General features: G+C 41.4%; 1 protein-coding gene across 5 annotated transcripts in view; it reads left to right on the top strand.

Annotated features, from left to right (window-relative positions):
• The window catches only part of WDR72 (WD repeat domain 72), a 501,920-nt gene that overhangs the window by 155,056 nt on the left and 331,252 nt on the right, over positions 1-15,612 (top strand). For all 5 annotated transcript variants that reach the window (XM_073618748.1, XM_073618747.1, XM_073618749.1 and 2 more), the window contains 3 exons: positions 2,280-2,421; positions 3,499-3,744; positions 11,867-12,087. In XM_073618748.1, coding sequence (XP_073474849.1) covers positions 2,280-2,421; positions 3,499-3,744; positions 11,867-12,087 — 609 coding nt within the window. The remainder of the gene's footprint in view (positions 1-2,279; positions 2,422-3,498; positions 3,745-11,866; positions 12,088-15,612) is intronic.

Below are 15,612 nucleotides of genomic sequence, written 5' to 3'. Positions count from 1 at the left end.
TGGCAGTTCCTCTCAGTAGGTGAATGCTGAGGAACAGATGTTTGGACTGGCTCTGGGAGTGATTTACCTACTAAAAGCAGTAAGATTTTTACAATTAAGCTTTTTGAACAGTATTGATCGGGTCTGCTTATTTTTATTTTTTTTTAAATCAATTAGTATTGTAAACCCTTACATATACCCACTGAAGTAACTAGCCTCAGATGATACACAGAGCTGAAACAAATCCTCCTACATAGGTTGTACCTTTTTATCTTCAGCTCCTCCTTTTTATACAGCTTGTCTGAGCTTTCAGAAAGCAGGAGGTGAGGAGCTGGGGTTACACTCTGCATAGGACAGACACATGAATGGAGTGAAGGGAAACACCTCCCTTCCCTGTCACCCACCCTATCAGAAGTGACTCATTTAGATAGCAGATGAATGACACTTGGTGCTCTGAAGGATATGTTTTGTTCATATTTTATGACAGAGGTTCACAACCACTCTAATGCCCCGTACACATGATTGGATTTTCCGACAACAAATGTTCGATGGGAGATTGTTGTCGGAAATTCCGACCATGTGTAGGCTCCATCGGACATTTTCCGTCGGAATTTCCGACAAAAAAATTTGAGATCTGGATCTCAAATTTTCCGACAACAAAATCCGTTCTTGTAAATTCCGATCGTGTGTACACAGTTCCAACGCACAAAGTTCCACGTATGCTCGGAATCAAGCAGAAGAGCCACACTGGCTATTGAACTTCATTTTTCTCGGCTCGTCGTATGTGTTGTACGTCACCGCGTTCTTGACGTTCGGAATTTCGGACAAGATTTGTGTGACCGTGTGTATGCAAGACAAGTTTGAGCCAACATCCGTTGGAAAAAATCCATGGATTCTGTTGTCAAAATGTGCGATCGTGTGTACGGGGCATAAGGGTTAGGATTAGGTCAATGGTTAAGGTTAAAAGAGAGGTATTGCCAAAGCTATTTGACCATGCTTCTCCTGTGGGTCACAGGTGTGCACTCATTTTTCCATTCCTGTGACCCAGATTCAGCCAACAGTGAGCTTAAGCCTGCTGTTGCCTGACGTCACAGAGCTGGTCTAGGCTCTGGAAGGATCCCTACTTTAAAGGGGTTGTAAACCCTCATTTTAAAAAAAAATAATAACAACAAACATGCCTAAACTTACCTGCTCTGTGCAATGTTGCACAGAGCAGCCCCAATCCTCTTCTTCTGGGTCCCCCCCCCCCCGCCGACACGCCAGGCCTTCCTCTTCATTGAGTGTCCCCATGGAGAGCCGCTTTCCCTTGGGGAACCCGTGCAAACTCGCTCCTGAGGCCAATGTCTTCCACTGCTATCAATCTGTCCAATGAGGAGAGAGACAGCGGCTGGATTGTGCACATCGCTGGATCGAGTCAGGCTCAGGTAAGAAAAGGGGGGCTCTGGGGGGAGCTGCAGCACAGAAGGTTTTTCACCTTCATGCATAGAATGCATGAAGGTGAAAAACCCTGTCAATCAAAGTCAGCTAGCCAATTAGGGGAGAGAGGGCCGGGTCTGTGCTCCATGTCTGAATGGACACAAGGAGCTGTGACTTGGCTCGGGTGCCCCCATAGCAAGCTGCTTGCTGCGGGGGCACTCGGCGGGAGGGAGGGGCCAGGATCACAGAAGAGGGACCCAAGAAGAGGAGGATTCTGACTGCTCTGTGCAAAACCACTGCAACAGAGCAGGTAAGTATAACATGTTTGTTATTTTTATAGGAAAAAAAACGAGACTTTACAATCACTTTAAGGTTGAGATCCAACCAGATGCCTGACCAGCAGCTGGCTCAGCCTCTCAGCACACCGCAGAGAGTGGTGAATGACAGTCACCGCTCTCTGCTCAGTGAAAACCGAGAACTGAGTGAACAGCGGTCATGTGATTTCTCAGTTCTCGGTCTTAGACCTGGCGGGGGACAGCTGCAGCATCAGATTGATGCTGCAGCCATATAGGTGAGTATTTATGTTGGTTATTTTGATTTCTCACACTTCTTTGGGTTTATGAGTATGTTAGCTATTAGGATTAGGAGTTTATTGTAGGAGTAATAGTTTGGTGCTAAACTAGCTTGAAGATTAGGAGGGATTTTGGTAAGTATCTGTAAGCTTAAATATATATTTTTGTGAATGATAACCCAATTTTCTGGTGCTTATTATTTGTAAATGTCATTGGCTTTAAAAGTTCCTTCATCCAATTGCCAAAAAAATAACATACTGTACCTGAAGTAATGCAAAAGTCCATATAATCTGTATTGATATTTTCCTGCAGAGCTTTTCATGTACAATGGCTTTCATGAACCAAAGGAAAGAGCCGTTTTATAAGATACTTTATTCTGGCAATTCATCCGGTAGACTTCATTTCTGGCATATCCCTGATGTTCCAGTGTCACAATTTGATGGTTCGCCAGTAGGTAAGTCAATATTCATACTCTTTAATAACATGTAGTTGATTAAAGTACATTGAATAAGTTCAGTAGCAGTAATCAATTCTAAATTGGTCTTCTGATTTTAATTAAAGTAAACCTGTCCTTAAAGTGGTTGTAAACACTTTTTGTCTTACTTTTACCTATAGGTAAGCCTAAAATAAGGCTTACCCATAGGTAGTGGAAATATCTCCTAAACGCGCGCCATTTAGGAGATATTTCACTTGTAGTGCGCCGCTGTCATCATTGGCGCATGTGCTGTGAAGAAACTGACCACCGTGCCAGTTTGCATGCCACTGTGCATGTGCGGGAATGACGTCACGCGGCTCTGGCCAGTCACAGAGCCGGAGTCCGCGGCCCACCATTAGCTAATATTATTTGCTAATGTCACACAACTTTGTTAAGCCAATGAGAGCCTCTGGTTCTAATCATGTGCTTCTAATAAAAAGCTGCTGTTGCACTAAACTGGAAAAGGTACCTTGGCCAAATCAGTGGGCCCTTTCGGGGATGAGTGCTACAGTATGGAAGTCATTATTTTTTAGTGGCTTGGTGAACATCAAACAGAAAAAACTGGAACTGAGGGCACTGCCAATAGGGGGCTCTCTGCACTGAGCTATGTGTGTAAAGAATGTAACTGTTGGACATTACCATTTACATTTTGAAACATTATGATAGCATTTCCTACAAGTGCTTGCTCTTTTTTTTTTGAAAAAAAGCAAAAGATGATTTAAAAAAAAAAAAGAAAGTAAAATTCTATCCCCTGGTATTTTATCAGTTGTTTATTGACAAGAATCAAAAGCCGTGGAATATTGGGAAAAGCAAAGAGAATCAATACTTTAAAACAATTGTTTTCTTTAACAATTAACATATTTCATCGATAATTCTGTTAAAGAAAAACTGTCAATGGCAAATATTTGCTTAACATCAATTATAAAGAAGATAATCACTTTAAAAGATAAATGCAACAAATAATTATATTATGTTCTAGATAGCATGTGTTTATGTGTTCGATAACTAGACTTTCATTACAGTTGGTTATCAGTGTGCTTTTTTTTTTCCCTCTAGAGATACCACTAAAGGTAACAATAACTCTCCAGGAAATGTTTGACAGACATAAATCAATGTCTGAAGGAATCATAGATCACCTGTGTGCTGCCAGTGAAGGGGTGACACTTGCTTCGGTCACTGCATCTTTGTATATATCCAGCCTTGATAAGCTAGTTTGTGGCTGTGAAGATGGCAACATTGTTATCACATTTGCATTGCATGCTGCCAGGGCAAGACTCTTACGAGACCACCCACTTCTTAGAGGTATGTTATTTATATAAGCCTACCTCTGCATACTCTATCCCCCCTTCAGTCTATCATGAATGCTTCTGCCAGACTCATCCACCTTACCAACCGCTCTGTCTCTGCTACTCCTCTCTGTCAATCTCTCCACTGGCTTCCGCTCACCCAACAAATTAAATTCAAAATATTAACAACCACCTACAAAGCCATCCACAACTCTGCCCCCAGCTACATCACTGACCTAGTCTCAAAATACCAACCTAATCGTTCTCTTCGTTCTTCTCAAGACCTCCTGCTCTCTAGCTCACTCATCACCTCCTCCCATGCTCGTCTCCAGGACTTTTCCAGAGCCTCTCCAATCCTATGGAACTCCTTACCCCAATCTGTCCGATTATCTCCTACTCTATTAGCTTTTAGATAAACCCTGAAAACTCTCCTCTTCAGAGAAGCCTATCCTACCCACACCTAACAACTGTATTTTCATTTTGTCCGTCTGATCATCCCCCACAGCTACTACCCTTTGTTTCACTTGACCCTCCCTTCTAGAGTGTAAGCTCTAACGAGCAGGGCCCTCTGATCCCTCCTGTATGGAATTGTGTTGTAATTGTACTGTCTTCCCCGATGTTGAAAAGCGATGCGCAAACTGTTGGTGCTATATAAATCCTAAATAATAATAATAATAATAAGTGACCTCTTTTGCTTTATAAGTATATTTTAGTTAAATTTGGGGATCATAGTTTTCACGCTGCATCAGGTTCCATGTCAATATTTTTCATAATTACCTATGGTATCCAGTCTACTTCTGTCATTTTTTAAGGCTTTCTTCTAGTCTGGTATTAATATTATGTATAAAGCCAAACATTAGAAAGGCTTAATATTTTCAGACAGCAATTACCTATCAATTTATACCCATAACCAAAAATACAAAAATAAGTTTTTCTTATTAAGAGTACATATCAAAAGAAATAAAGTTACATAGTTAGGTTGAAAAAAGACACAAGTCCATCTAGTTCAACCAGCAGAGAAGGAAAAAAAAACTTCATATACAGTACACTATCCTATACACACAATTGATTCAGAGGAAGGCAAAAACCCAATGAAGCAATTTGCTCCGGTGGGGGAAAAAAAAACTCCTCTGATTCCCGGGAGGTAATCTGATATTTTCTGGATCAACTATCCCTGGTGTTATCACCTATAAATATTACTATTCAGTTATATTTTGCGCATTTAGGAATGCATCCAGATCTTTTTTAAAACAATCTCCTGAGCAGGCCACCATTAGTTCTTTAGGGACCTGTTTGATTGCTTTTGGCGCCGCTCAAAGTAGAGGTGAAAGCATATCCCTGTGTCCCACAAAATGGGGTGCAGGCTTGTCCTAATACAAATCCAGGGGTTTAGTAAATGTAAAGAATAAAGGATTGCCGCTACTCCCAACCAGACCAGGTGAAAAATTATATGACTCCAAACGACGAATGAATGACCCCTATGACTAAGCCACAGTGGGAGCGGTGGCGAAATGCACCAGGGTGTATGGATTGGTGGAGACATGTAGGCCGCTCTTTATTGGTCATTCACTTGGGCTGGCCGTGAGTAGGGCTGGTGCGAGGATTTTTGACACCCTAGGCGAAACCTAATTTTGCCGCCCCCATTGGCTCCACCCCTGGCTCCACCCCTGGCTCCACCCACTTTGCCCTGCCCATGTGACAGAAGGCGCCGCTATACAGGAAGCATTGGCTCTGCTTCCTCTAGCGCTGGCTCCAGTGCTGCGCAGCGCCTCTAATTACACTACCAGTTGGATGGAGCAGCTGCCTGAGACTGAGTTAGTTACATGCTGCAACCTACAGAGCATGCAGACGCGGAGGAAAACCAGCGGCCTGGCGCCTTTAGGCAGCAGTGCGCCCTAGGCAGCTGCCTAGTTTGCCTAGTGGTAGCACAGGCCCTGGCCGTGAGTAGCGGCGTTCCTTTATCTTTTACAATCAGTTCTTTAACCGCTTGCGGACCGCTCCACACACATACACTGTGGCAAGGCCGCCGCTCTGTGCCAGATCTACGTGATCTGACACTACTAGGTGTGGGGCTTAAGACCGCCAGGGCCTGCAGATCGTTCAGGAGACAGGCCAAACGGCGGTCTGCCTATGTAAACAAGGCAGACCGCCGTTCTGTGAGAGGGGGATGTACTGATCCTGTTTCTGCTAAGCAGGAGCATGGATCTTTACCTTCCCCCAGTAAAAGCACCTCCCCCACAGTTAGCAAGCACTCCCTAGAAACACATTTAACCCTTTGATCTCCCCTGATGTTAACCCTTTCCCTGCCAGTGTCATTAGTACAGTGACAGTGCATATTTTTTTTAGCACAGATCACTGTTTAAGTGTCGCTGGTCCCCAAAAAGTGTCAAAAGTGTCAGTGTCCAATTTGTCTGCCGCAATATCGCAGTCCCGCTATAAGTCGCTGATCACTGACATTACTAGTAAAAAATGTTAAAAAAATAAAGAAAAATATCCCATAATTTGTAGATGGTATAAGGTTTACGCAAACCAATCACTATACACTTATTGGGATTTTTTTTTACCAAAAATATGTAGCAGAATACATATTGGCCTAAATTGATGAAGAAATTTGATTTTTTTACATTTTTTTTTATTGGATATGTATTACAGGAGAAAGTAAAAAATATTGTTTTTTAAAAAAAAAATTGTTGATCTTTTTTGTTTAGAGCGAAAAAAATAAATTACGCAGAGATGATCATACCACCAAATGAAAGCTCGATTTGTGGGGGAAAAAAAGACAAACATTTTATTTGGGTACAGCGTCGAATGACTGCGCAATTGTCAGTTAAAGTAACACAGTGCCGTATTGAACAAATGGTAGGAGGTAAACCTTCCAGGGCTGAAGTGGTTAAGGAGTCTATTCCACATTTTCACAGCTCTTTCTTTAAAGAAGCTTTGTCTATATATGAAGGTTAAATCTCTTTTTCCCCACATGTAATTTATAACGCTTATGTTTCCTTTGTGGAGTGTAAAAACACTTAAAATACCCCAGCCACACATAAGACTAGCCTCTAAAGAAATACAAAACCCAAAAATCAAAACAAAAGTTTAAAAAAAAAATCAAAACCATAAAGGAGTTCCATAGTAGTCCCCCTTAAGGGATTTATATATTCTGAGTCAGAACTCCAGATCCATTAAATGGCAAATCAAATCACTACATTATAAATTATGTAGTGATGACTTCTCTAGAACTGGTCATCAGGCTTGTATTATTGATGTACAAAGAAAGAAATTTTCATAAAACCCTGGGTGCAAGTATAACTGTGAGGCATATACAATAACTACCCAATGCAATATATTCTAGAAGGCAATTCTGAAACCAAAGACTGTCAGCATATTGAATTTGTAAGGTTTTTGCACACAACAGCGGGCAACTTTAAAGTGGTTGTAAACCTCAGACATGAAATATGAACAAAACATATCCCTCTGTACTGTGTACTTGTCTCAATCCAGAGCACTAAGTGTGATTTCTGTCTGCTGCCTCGTTCCTCTGCTATCTGTATAGGTTACTTCTGACAAGCTTTCCTGACACCAAGAGATAAAAAGGTGACAGGGGAGGGAGCTTCAGCACACAGCCTGTGTTTGGACTTTGTGCAATTCTACAACCATCCCAGCCCTACTTCCAAAGCCATTGCATCCATCTACAAACTACTGATAAATCCAACGTTGTCATTCAAAAACTCTTTAATGCAATATTGGGAGCGGATAACCCACCTTACTTTCACCATCTCACAATGGCCTCCACTCTAAAAGCATCCCACCGTATTACCCATTGGGAATCGATGCAAACAATCTTTCAAAATTGTTTTTTTACATCTGCAAAACTGGCACGTATATATATCCCGCTGCATCATCAGCACACTCTGTGATTGACAGGCTCAGCTCTGTTGCTGTGTGAAGTGGGGTTTGTCCCTACCCCCAATCAGGTCTCAGAGCTCCTCTCACTGAGCTCTGCAGAATATAACTTCAGATCCCTGCCCCCTGTATAATCTGAAAGGTCAGACAAGCTGTATAAATTCTGCACTTTAAACAGCTCTGTATAAGAAAGGACTGCATATAAACAGGGACAACTTATGTAGGAGGATTTGTTTCATCTCAATTGAATCCAGTAACTTCAGTAGGTATATGTAAGGGTTTACAACCTTTTTACCTAACCACTAGACATGTGCAATCCGTTTTGTAACGAATCGAAATTCGGCCGAATTTTGCATCTTTCGGACATTCGGATGCATCCAAATGTCCGAATAAAAAATTAACGAATTTCAAATACGAAAGAAATTATAGCGAATATAACGAATGAATTTGGTAATTCGTTAAAGATCTAATGAAACAAAAGGTCAACTCAAAGTAAATCTTATGCCGCGTACACACGGGCGGACTTTTCGACGGACTAGGTGCGGCGGACTTTTCGACTGACTTTCCGACGGACTTTCGAATGAACGGACTTGCCTACACACGATCAACTAAAGTCCAACGGATTTGTACGTGATGACGTACGTCCGGACTAAAATAAGGAAGTTCATAGCCAGTAGCCAATAGCTGCCCTTGCGTTGTTTTTTTTTGTCCGTCGGGCTAGCATACAGACAAGCGGACTTTTCGATCAGACTCGAGTCCGTCAGAAAGATTTGAAACATGTTTTATTTCTAGGACCGTCGGACTTTTGGGAAAAAAAAGTCCGCTGGAGCCCACACACGGTCGAATTGTCCAACGGAGTCCGGTCCGCCGAACCTAGTCCGTCGAAAAGTCCGCTCGTGTGTACGCGGCATTACAGTCCACTCAGCTGATTAATTTTGTGCTGCAGGTTGGATTACTGGCAACGTGCATTCCTGAGAACTGAGTGAGAAGGGTGTTGTATTGTATTTGAGCAGAGGAGAAGAGATATTGTCATTGTGTGTGTTAATAGATTCAATAAATCAACAACTTTCCAAACTACGAATCATTATCACGAATCAATATACATACATAAATATAAAATTTCAACTAATATAAAAGAAATTATAGCAGATATAACGAATGAATTCGACATGATTCGATAGTTTGTTAAAGATTTAATGAAACAAAAGGTCAACTCAAAGTAAATCTTACAGTCCAATCAGCTGATTAATTTAGTGCTGGAGGTTGGATTAATGGCAAAGTGCATTCCTGAGAACTGAGTGAGAAGGGTGTTGTATTGTATTTAAGCAGAGGAGAAGAGATATTGTCATTGTGTGTGTTAATAGATTCAATAAAAAAATGACTTTCCAAACTAAGAATCATTATCACAAATCAATATACATACATAAATATCAAATTTCAGCTAATACAAAATAAATTATAGCGGATATAACAAAAGAATTTGAGATTCAGTATAACGAATATCGGCACTCTACAGAAATAACAAGTTATCCGAAAACGAATTAACGTTACTTAACGAATATAACAGAACGAAATGATGTATTTTACGAATGACAACGAACCGAAACTAAACAAAATTTTCCGTTGTGCACAAGTCTACTAACCACATCTGATTTGGGTGAACCAATACCTCCGTGTTCATCTTATATTTATATATTTATACTTTTCTTGTGTTCATAAAGGAAAAAGCAAGTAAAAACTTAGTAACTCCAGCCCTAAGCCTGTTATTGTTTCTGCACACTCAGGGATTGTTAATGCTCTATGACCCCTTTCACACTGGAGGTGTTTTTCAGACACTTTAGCGCTAAAAATAGCGCCTGAAAAATGCCTCATCTGCAATCCCAATGTGAGAGCCCGAGTGCTTTCACACTGGAGTGCTGCACTGGGAGGACATCAAAAAAAGTCCTGAAAGCAGCTTCTTTGAGGCGCTTTAGGAGCGGTGTATACACCGCTTCTAAAGCGCCCCTGCCCATTGAAATCGATGGGCAGTGCCGCCGAAGCACCAGACTAAGGCCCCTTTCACACTGGGGCGGTTTGCAGGCGTTATTGCGCTAAAAATAGCGCCTGCAAACCGCCCCTAAACAGCCTCCGCTGTTTGTTCAGTGTGAACGCCCGAGGGCTTTCACACTGAAGCGGTGCGCTGGCAGGAGAAGAAAAAATCTCCTGCAAGCCGCATCTTTGGAGCTCCTAAACCGCTCCTAAACCGCTCCTGCCCATTGAAATTAATGGGACAACGCGGCTATACCGCGGTAATACCGCGGCTATAGCCGCGCTATACGAGGGGTTTTAACCCTTTTTCGGCCGCCAGCGGGGGGTTAAAACCGCACCGCTAGCGGCCGAATACCGTGGTAAAACAGCGCTAAAAATAGCGCTGTTTTACCGCCGACGCCCCCTACCGCCCCAGTGTGAAAGGGGCCTAAGTGCCTTGGCAGCAGCGCTTTGTGGGTGCTTTTAACCCTTTATTTGGCCGCAAGCGGGGGTTTAAAACCCCCCCCCCAGCTAGCGGACAAAAATTGCCTCTAAAATGACCGTAAAGCACTGCTAGTTTAGCAGCGCTTTACCGAAAAAATCTTACCAATTTTTGTGGTGAAGAACTTATTTATTTTTACATATACGGTATATTTAATTTTAAATTTTAATGTGAAGGATGTGCCTACTTTCAAGAGCAAATCAGAGTGAAGTGATTGTAATCTTCTTTGTACTTTCACTTGCTTCCAGACTTGATTAAGTATTTCTCCATCACTAAACAATGAACAAACTTTATTTATAAGCTTTAAAGTTGGAATGGAACGGTGTCTATTGTTATATTATAATTAGAGCGATCGGGTTCTCCCGAGATCTCGCACAAGTCGCGCATTACGAAAGGAACCAATGAATGTCAGACTGACAGAGATTGCATTTTTATACACTGTATGTTACTTTTTTAACTTTTGTGACATTGATTTACCATTTAATTTTTCGATATGTTCAATGTTTCAAAACGCTAGCCATTTTAGCACTCCTGCAAATCTCATGCGGCACACTTATGTGCCACGGCACACAGTTTAAGAATTACTGCTCTAAGGCCATTTTTACAATGGTGCCGCCCGTGCGCTAGCGCAAAAGCACCGCTCGTTCTAGTGGCGCTTTAGCACTGTTTAAGCGGCGCTTTCCATCTGCTAGCAGAGCACTTTTAACCCCCACTATAATAAAGGGTTAAAAATGCCCGTGTTGCGGCGCTTCCTATTCATTTCAATGGGCAAGGGTGTTTTGGGAGTGCTGTGTACAGTGCTCCCAAACCACCCCATAGATGTAGCTTGGAGTACTTTATGTAACGTCCCACAAGCGCACTGCCCCAGTGTGAAAGCACTCAGACTTTCACATTCGGGCGGCATAGGAGGCAGTTTTCAGGCACTTTACGGGCGCTAGTTCTAGAGCGAAAATGCCTGAAAACTGCCTCAGTGTGAAAGGGGTCTAAGGGCATTTGCTAACACTTAAATATTTGATGGTTACTACTGGTGCTTTGGTCAACTGCATCAACAACAAAATAAGGTAGACTGGAGTATGGCTGACCAGAAATTTTACTGAGAGAAAACCTAAGCATCATCTGTGGCAGCAGAGAATGGATGACAAGCTATCCTATCATAGCATTTAAGAGGCAGGAAATGTCTGCTGATTGGGAAACCTGCCATCTTGGAAAGTATAGAAATAAAGGTAATGTCTAGTGATTAAAGGAGCTTCATAATGACATTCTAGATGAAAAATGGTGAGGCCATTCTCCAGACATTGATGACAGAAGAGAGCAAGGGTAATAATGACATTGGTACAATGATATATAGGGCAGTGCAGGCTAGGTAGACTCATCGATCATCTGTGTTTCCATGCCTTGGATTAGATATGTTGTCCATAGTAACAAATGAGAACGCTTGCTTTTGTTGTCTAATCAGCACGTCATCTGAAATTTAACTGTCTGTTCCAGGAAAAAGCTCAACGTACCTTTTTTCTGATTGTGAAAATCACCACACAATTTTAGGTATTGGCATCTATGCTTGGCTAGCTATGTCAGATACATTTGATATGTTTATCTGATGTTAGGGACATCTGCAATGAATCTAGTTTATTCGTTTATATGATTGTTGTTTTTCCAGAGATTTTCTCTCTTTCCTTGGATCAGTACAGAATAAAATAACAGTGATTTTGTTTCATTGTTTCCTTGTCCTTAGGCTCATTGCCACATAAAATATTTGGAGGCCATGACTGCAGCGTGACCAGCTTACTTTATCCTCACGCATGTTCAGAGAAGTTTGATCCAAGCTGGATTATTTCTGGTGATCAGAATTCATCTGTAATCTGGAGAGATGTGTTCACAGGGGAAATATTCCACAAATTCGTATTACAGGCTGGAGCAATCCTTAAACTGCTAATTCCCCCAACTGACTACAAAGTAAGAACGATGGTCATGGTGCACTTTTATTCACTAGTCTTTTATGATATTCCATGTATACAAAAAGGTGATCTATATCAACTTTGTGAATCCAAAACTTATGTTTATATACTGTGACATATAATATATTTTCAGAACATTGCTAGATTCCTTGCTGTGATATTCCGTTTTAATTATTGATCTGTGCACTTTTGTTTTGGCTCGGTTAAAAATAATTTAAAAAGGCAGCTTTAGGTCAGCTAAAGTTGACATTTAAAAAAATGCCTGACCTTTTGAATAAAATACATAGAACTCTGACAGACAGTCAGCATGCAGCACAAAAGTCTCTATCCTGCAGTGGGAAAAAAACTACTATAACAGTATATAGCTGCTGCCTGTCTAAGGAAAGAAATATTTGTTTTTCTTGTATTCACTGAAAATACAAGTATCTATCTATCTATCTATCTATCTATCTATCTATCTATCTATCTATCTGTATATCTATCTATCTGTCATTTGATTATCGGACCGATAGAATAAGTCATATCATACAAAAAAGAAGATGTCAGCCCTCTCAGTGGTGACAGCGTGCCACTGGAAGGGCTTTATTCTAAGGTATTTCATAATGTGTTAGTATGTGATGCATACTAGCACATTATGTCATTGGCTTACGGGTGTTTATTTTTTTTCTTTAATTCTGCAGCGGTTTACTGCCGCTTTAACCTGGCTGTTAAGTGCCACATCTGTACAATGTATAGAAGCTAATACAGCAAAACAGGCATTTGCAAAGAAAACAAATTCAGTTTATTTGCCATAAAATGACAGGTCCTGGCTGCTTCTACACAGTTATGGATAGCCTTTATCTGTACCAGACCCTTATCAGAAAAGAGGGTATTTTATAGATGTTAAAGCCCCCCCCCCCCAAGACACACAAAAACAGTATGGAGTGCCCTCTAAAAATACATACCAGACCCTTAACCTTGACGAGGGTCTGCTATGGATGTCAAAGGAAATTCTCGTAAAAAAAAAAAAAAGTATATCACGAGGGCCCTTTTTAAATTCCATACCACAGCCTTCAGGTCTAGTATGAAGTTTAAGATGGAATTTCATGCAAAAAAAAACACAAAAAAAAAATTGTGTTGCTCCTACCTAGTCCACACCAGACCCTTATCCGAGGATGCATCCTGGCTGTGTGCACCCCTCCCTCCTGAACCATAACAGGCCACATGCCCTAAACATGGGGAGTGCCTTGCCAGGGGAACCCTCAGCAATGCACCTTGTCTCCATGTTGATAAGGACAAGGGCTTCATCCTCACAACCCTAGCCCAGTGGTTGAGGGGGTCTGAGGACCTTTCTTTAAAAATAAGGAAGCCCCCAGGTATTGACCCCTGTCCCCCCATGTGAATGAGTAAGGGGAACTCCTACTTATTCACAAAAAAAATGCAAATAGTAAATAAAGACACTTTTTGACAAGTACTTTAAAAGCTAAAAAATCTAAAAAATGTAAATCTATTGATTTATGTACATATATGGATGCGGTTGATGCAGATATAAGCCTATGGGACTAATATACATCATTTTGATATAACTACTGTAGCATATACTATGTTCCAGCCTTATTGTATCACTCAAGTTGCTTCTGTGTGGTTGGTATAATTTAGAGTGTACCCAACTGGTTAATTGCTTGTTTTTGCTCTATATAGTTGTCACAGTGCATAGTAACACATACAGAGTGGAACATCTCTGTCAATACACTGTACCAACTTAGGCAATCTACCTATATATCACTCTGCCTACTTTTCCATACAATTTATTCCTATATATACAATAAAATATTCTACCATAACTTATTGTTTAGGGATCCTAGGACCCCTCCTACCCATTTCTACCAGCCACCGGGGTATTCCTTTTTACCTACTGACTGGGATGATATGAACATTGGTGTGTAATGCTGTACTAATATAAAACCACCTTTATGGTTTTTTCCTGAATATGCATTAGCATTTAAGTTTTCCAGGTAGCGCCAATCAACCCATTTTTTCTTTTAATTCATGGACGGTTAGCAGAGTACCCTTTGTGAGTGCTCTGCGTAGGGGAGGCAGCAACCTGTTCTCTTACCATATAGGCCCATCCTAAGTGCAGGTTTTCTATGCGGTACTAGTTTGAATCCTAGCTGCAGTATGCATGTTCTCCCTTTTGTCATATGGGGATGTTTATCTCATGTGTTAGATGCATTTTAGTGAGACGTGCCAGTTTGAACCTGTGGCGTAAGGACTTTCCGTCCCAATTTTATTAAAAATAAGAACAAAGTCTTGACAATAGGTTGCCCACACAGGGGTTTTCCAACAGCAAACAAATAACAGAAACATGCTAAGCCACCTAACCCTCTTCAGCAGCACTGCTTGTAAGGACCCCGGTCTGACCATGCATGTCTGGCGATGCCTGTTGTTGCTGAGCCTTCTGGGATGCTGGACAGCTCCCTGGACAATTCCTTCAATCATGCCTTGAAACCTGTTTTTCTTGAACCTTAAACTCTTTGCTCCTCCCATTGGCTTCCTGATTTAAGCCATGTCCCATGCACTTTCTGTTTGCCACATTATTGTGCTCTTCCCAACCAATATATCAATTTTATCACTTCTGCTGCCTTCCGTATCTTCACTACCACTTGTTACTGACCTTTGGCTTGTTCCTTTACTACACTTCTGCTGGGATCCCGACCTGCAACCACTCATTACCGACCTTTGGCTTGTTTACTGACTATGCTTCTGCTTATCCCTACCTGCTATATCTGCTACTGGACCCTAGCTTGCTCACCTCCTGGTGAGGCGATCATGAGGACTGCAACCTGGTACTAACATGCAGCAAAACCCACCTCCGCCATCAGGAGCTCTGGTGAACACCCGTTAGTACTTAGACTGTGTAAACCTGTGTTATCTGCCAGGGTGACCTGCTTCTGTACTTATCCAGCTGTTCGGTGGGTGCCCAAGCCCACTCATGGCCCCTAGATGGGGTCCTATTCTTTCACTCCTGAAACTTGGACTCGCTAGTTGCCTCAGCTCTCTCATCCTGCCAGCTCACTCAGCTGTAGGGAATTTCTCCCACATGTGGTACTGTCTCCCGAGTGGTTCACCTTTAGTTAGTACTAACCCTAATGTGTATCTAAACAAGTGAGATAGGACTATAGATTATAGGCTCTATGTGAATGTACAGTTTGTAAAATTGTTGCCATTATATAAATACAGTGGAAAGAAAACGCATTTCAACCCCTTGGGAAAAGTATGTGAACCCATTGAAATTAACTATTTTTTTTTTGCAGTAATTTGCCATAAAATGTGTTCTTACAACAATAGAGCAACCAAATGTACTTAAGCTGATAACAGACGAACAATTCTAATTTTGCATGTGTTAATTGAACACACCTATTAAAGATTTACAGTGCTGGAGGTACAAGTAAATGCATCCTTGGAGTTAATAGCTGGTCAAACCTCCTTTTGGCAGCAATGACTTTAAACAAGCGCTTTTGGTAACCCTGTATCAGACCTGCAC

This window comes from Aquarana catesbeiana, linkage group LG03 (genome assembly GCF_042186555.1).
Source record: "Aquarana catesbeiana isolate 2022-GZ linkage group LG03, ASM4218655v1, whole genome shotgun sequence".
Lineage (NCBI taxonomy): Eukaryota > Metazoa > Chordata > Amphibia > Anura > Ranidae > Aquarana > Aquarana catesbeiana.
This window is presented reverse-complemented; position numbering and strand designations above follow the sequence as displayed.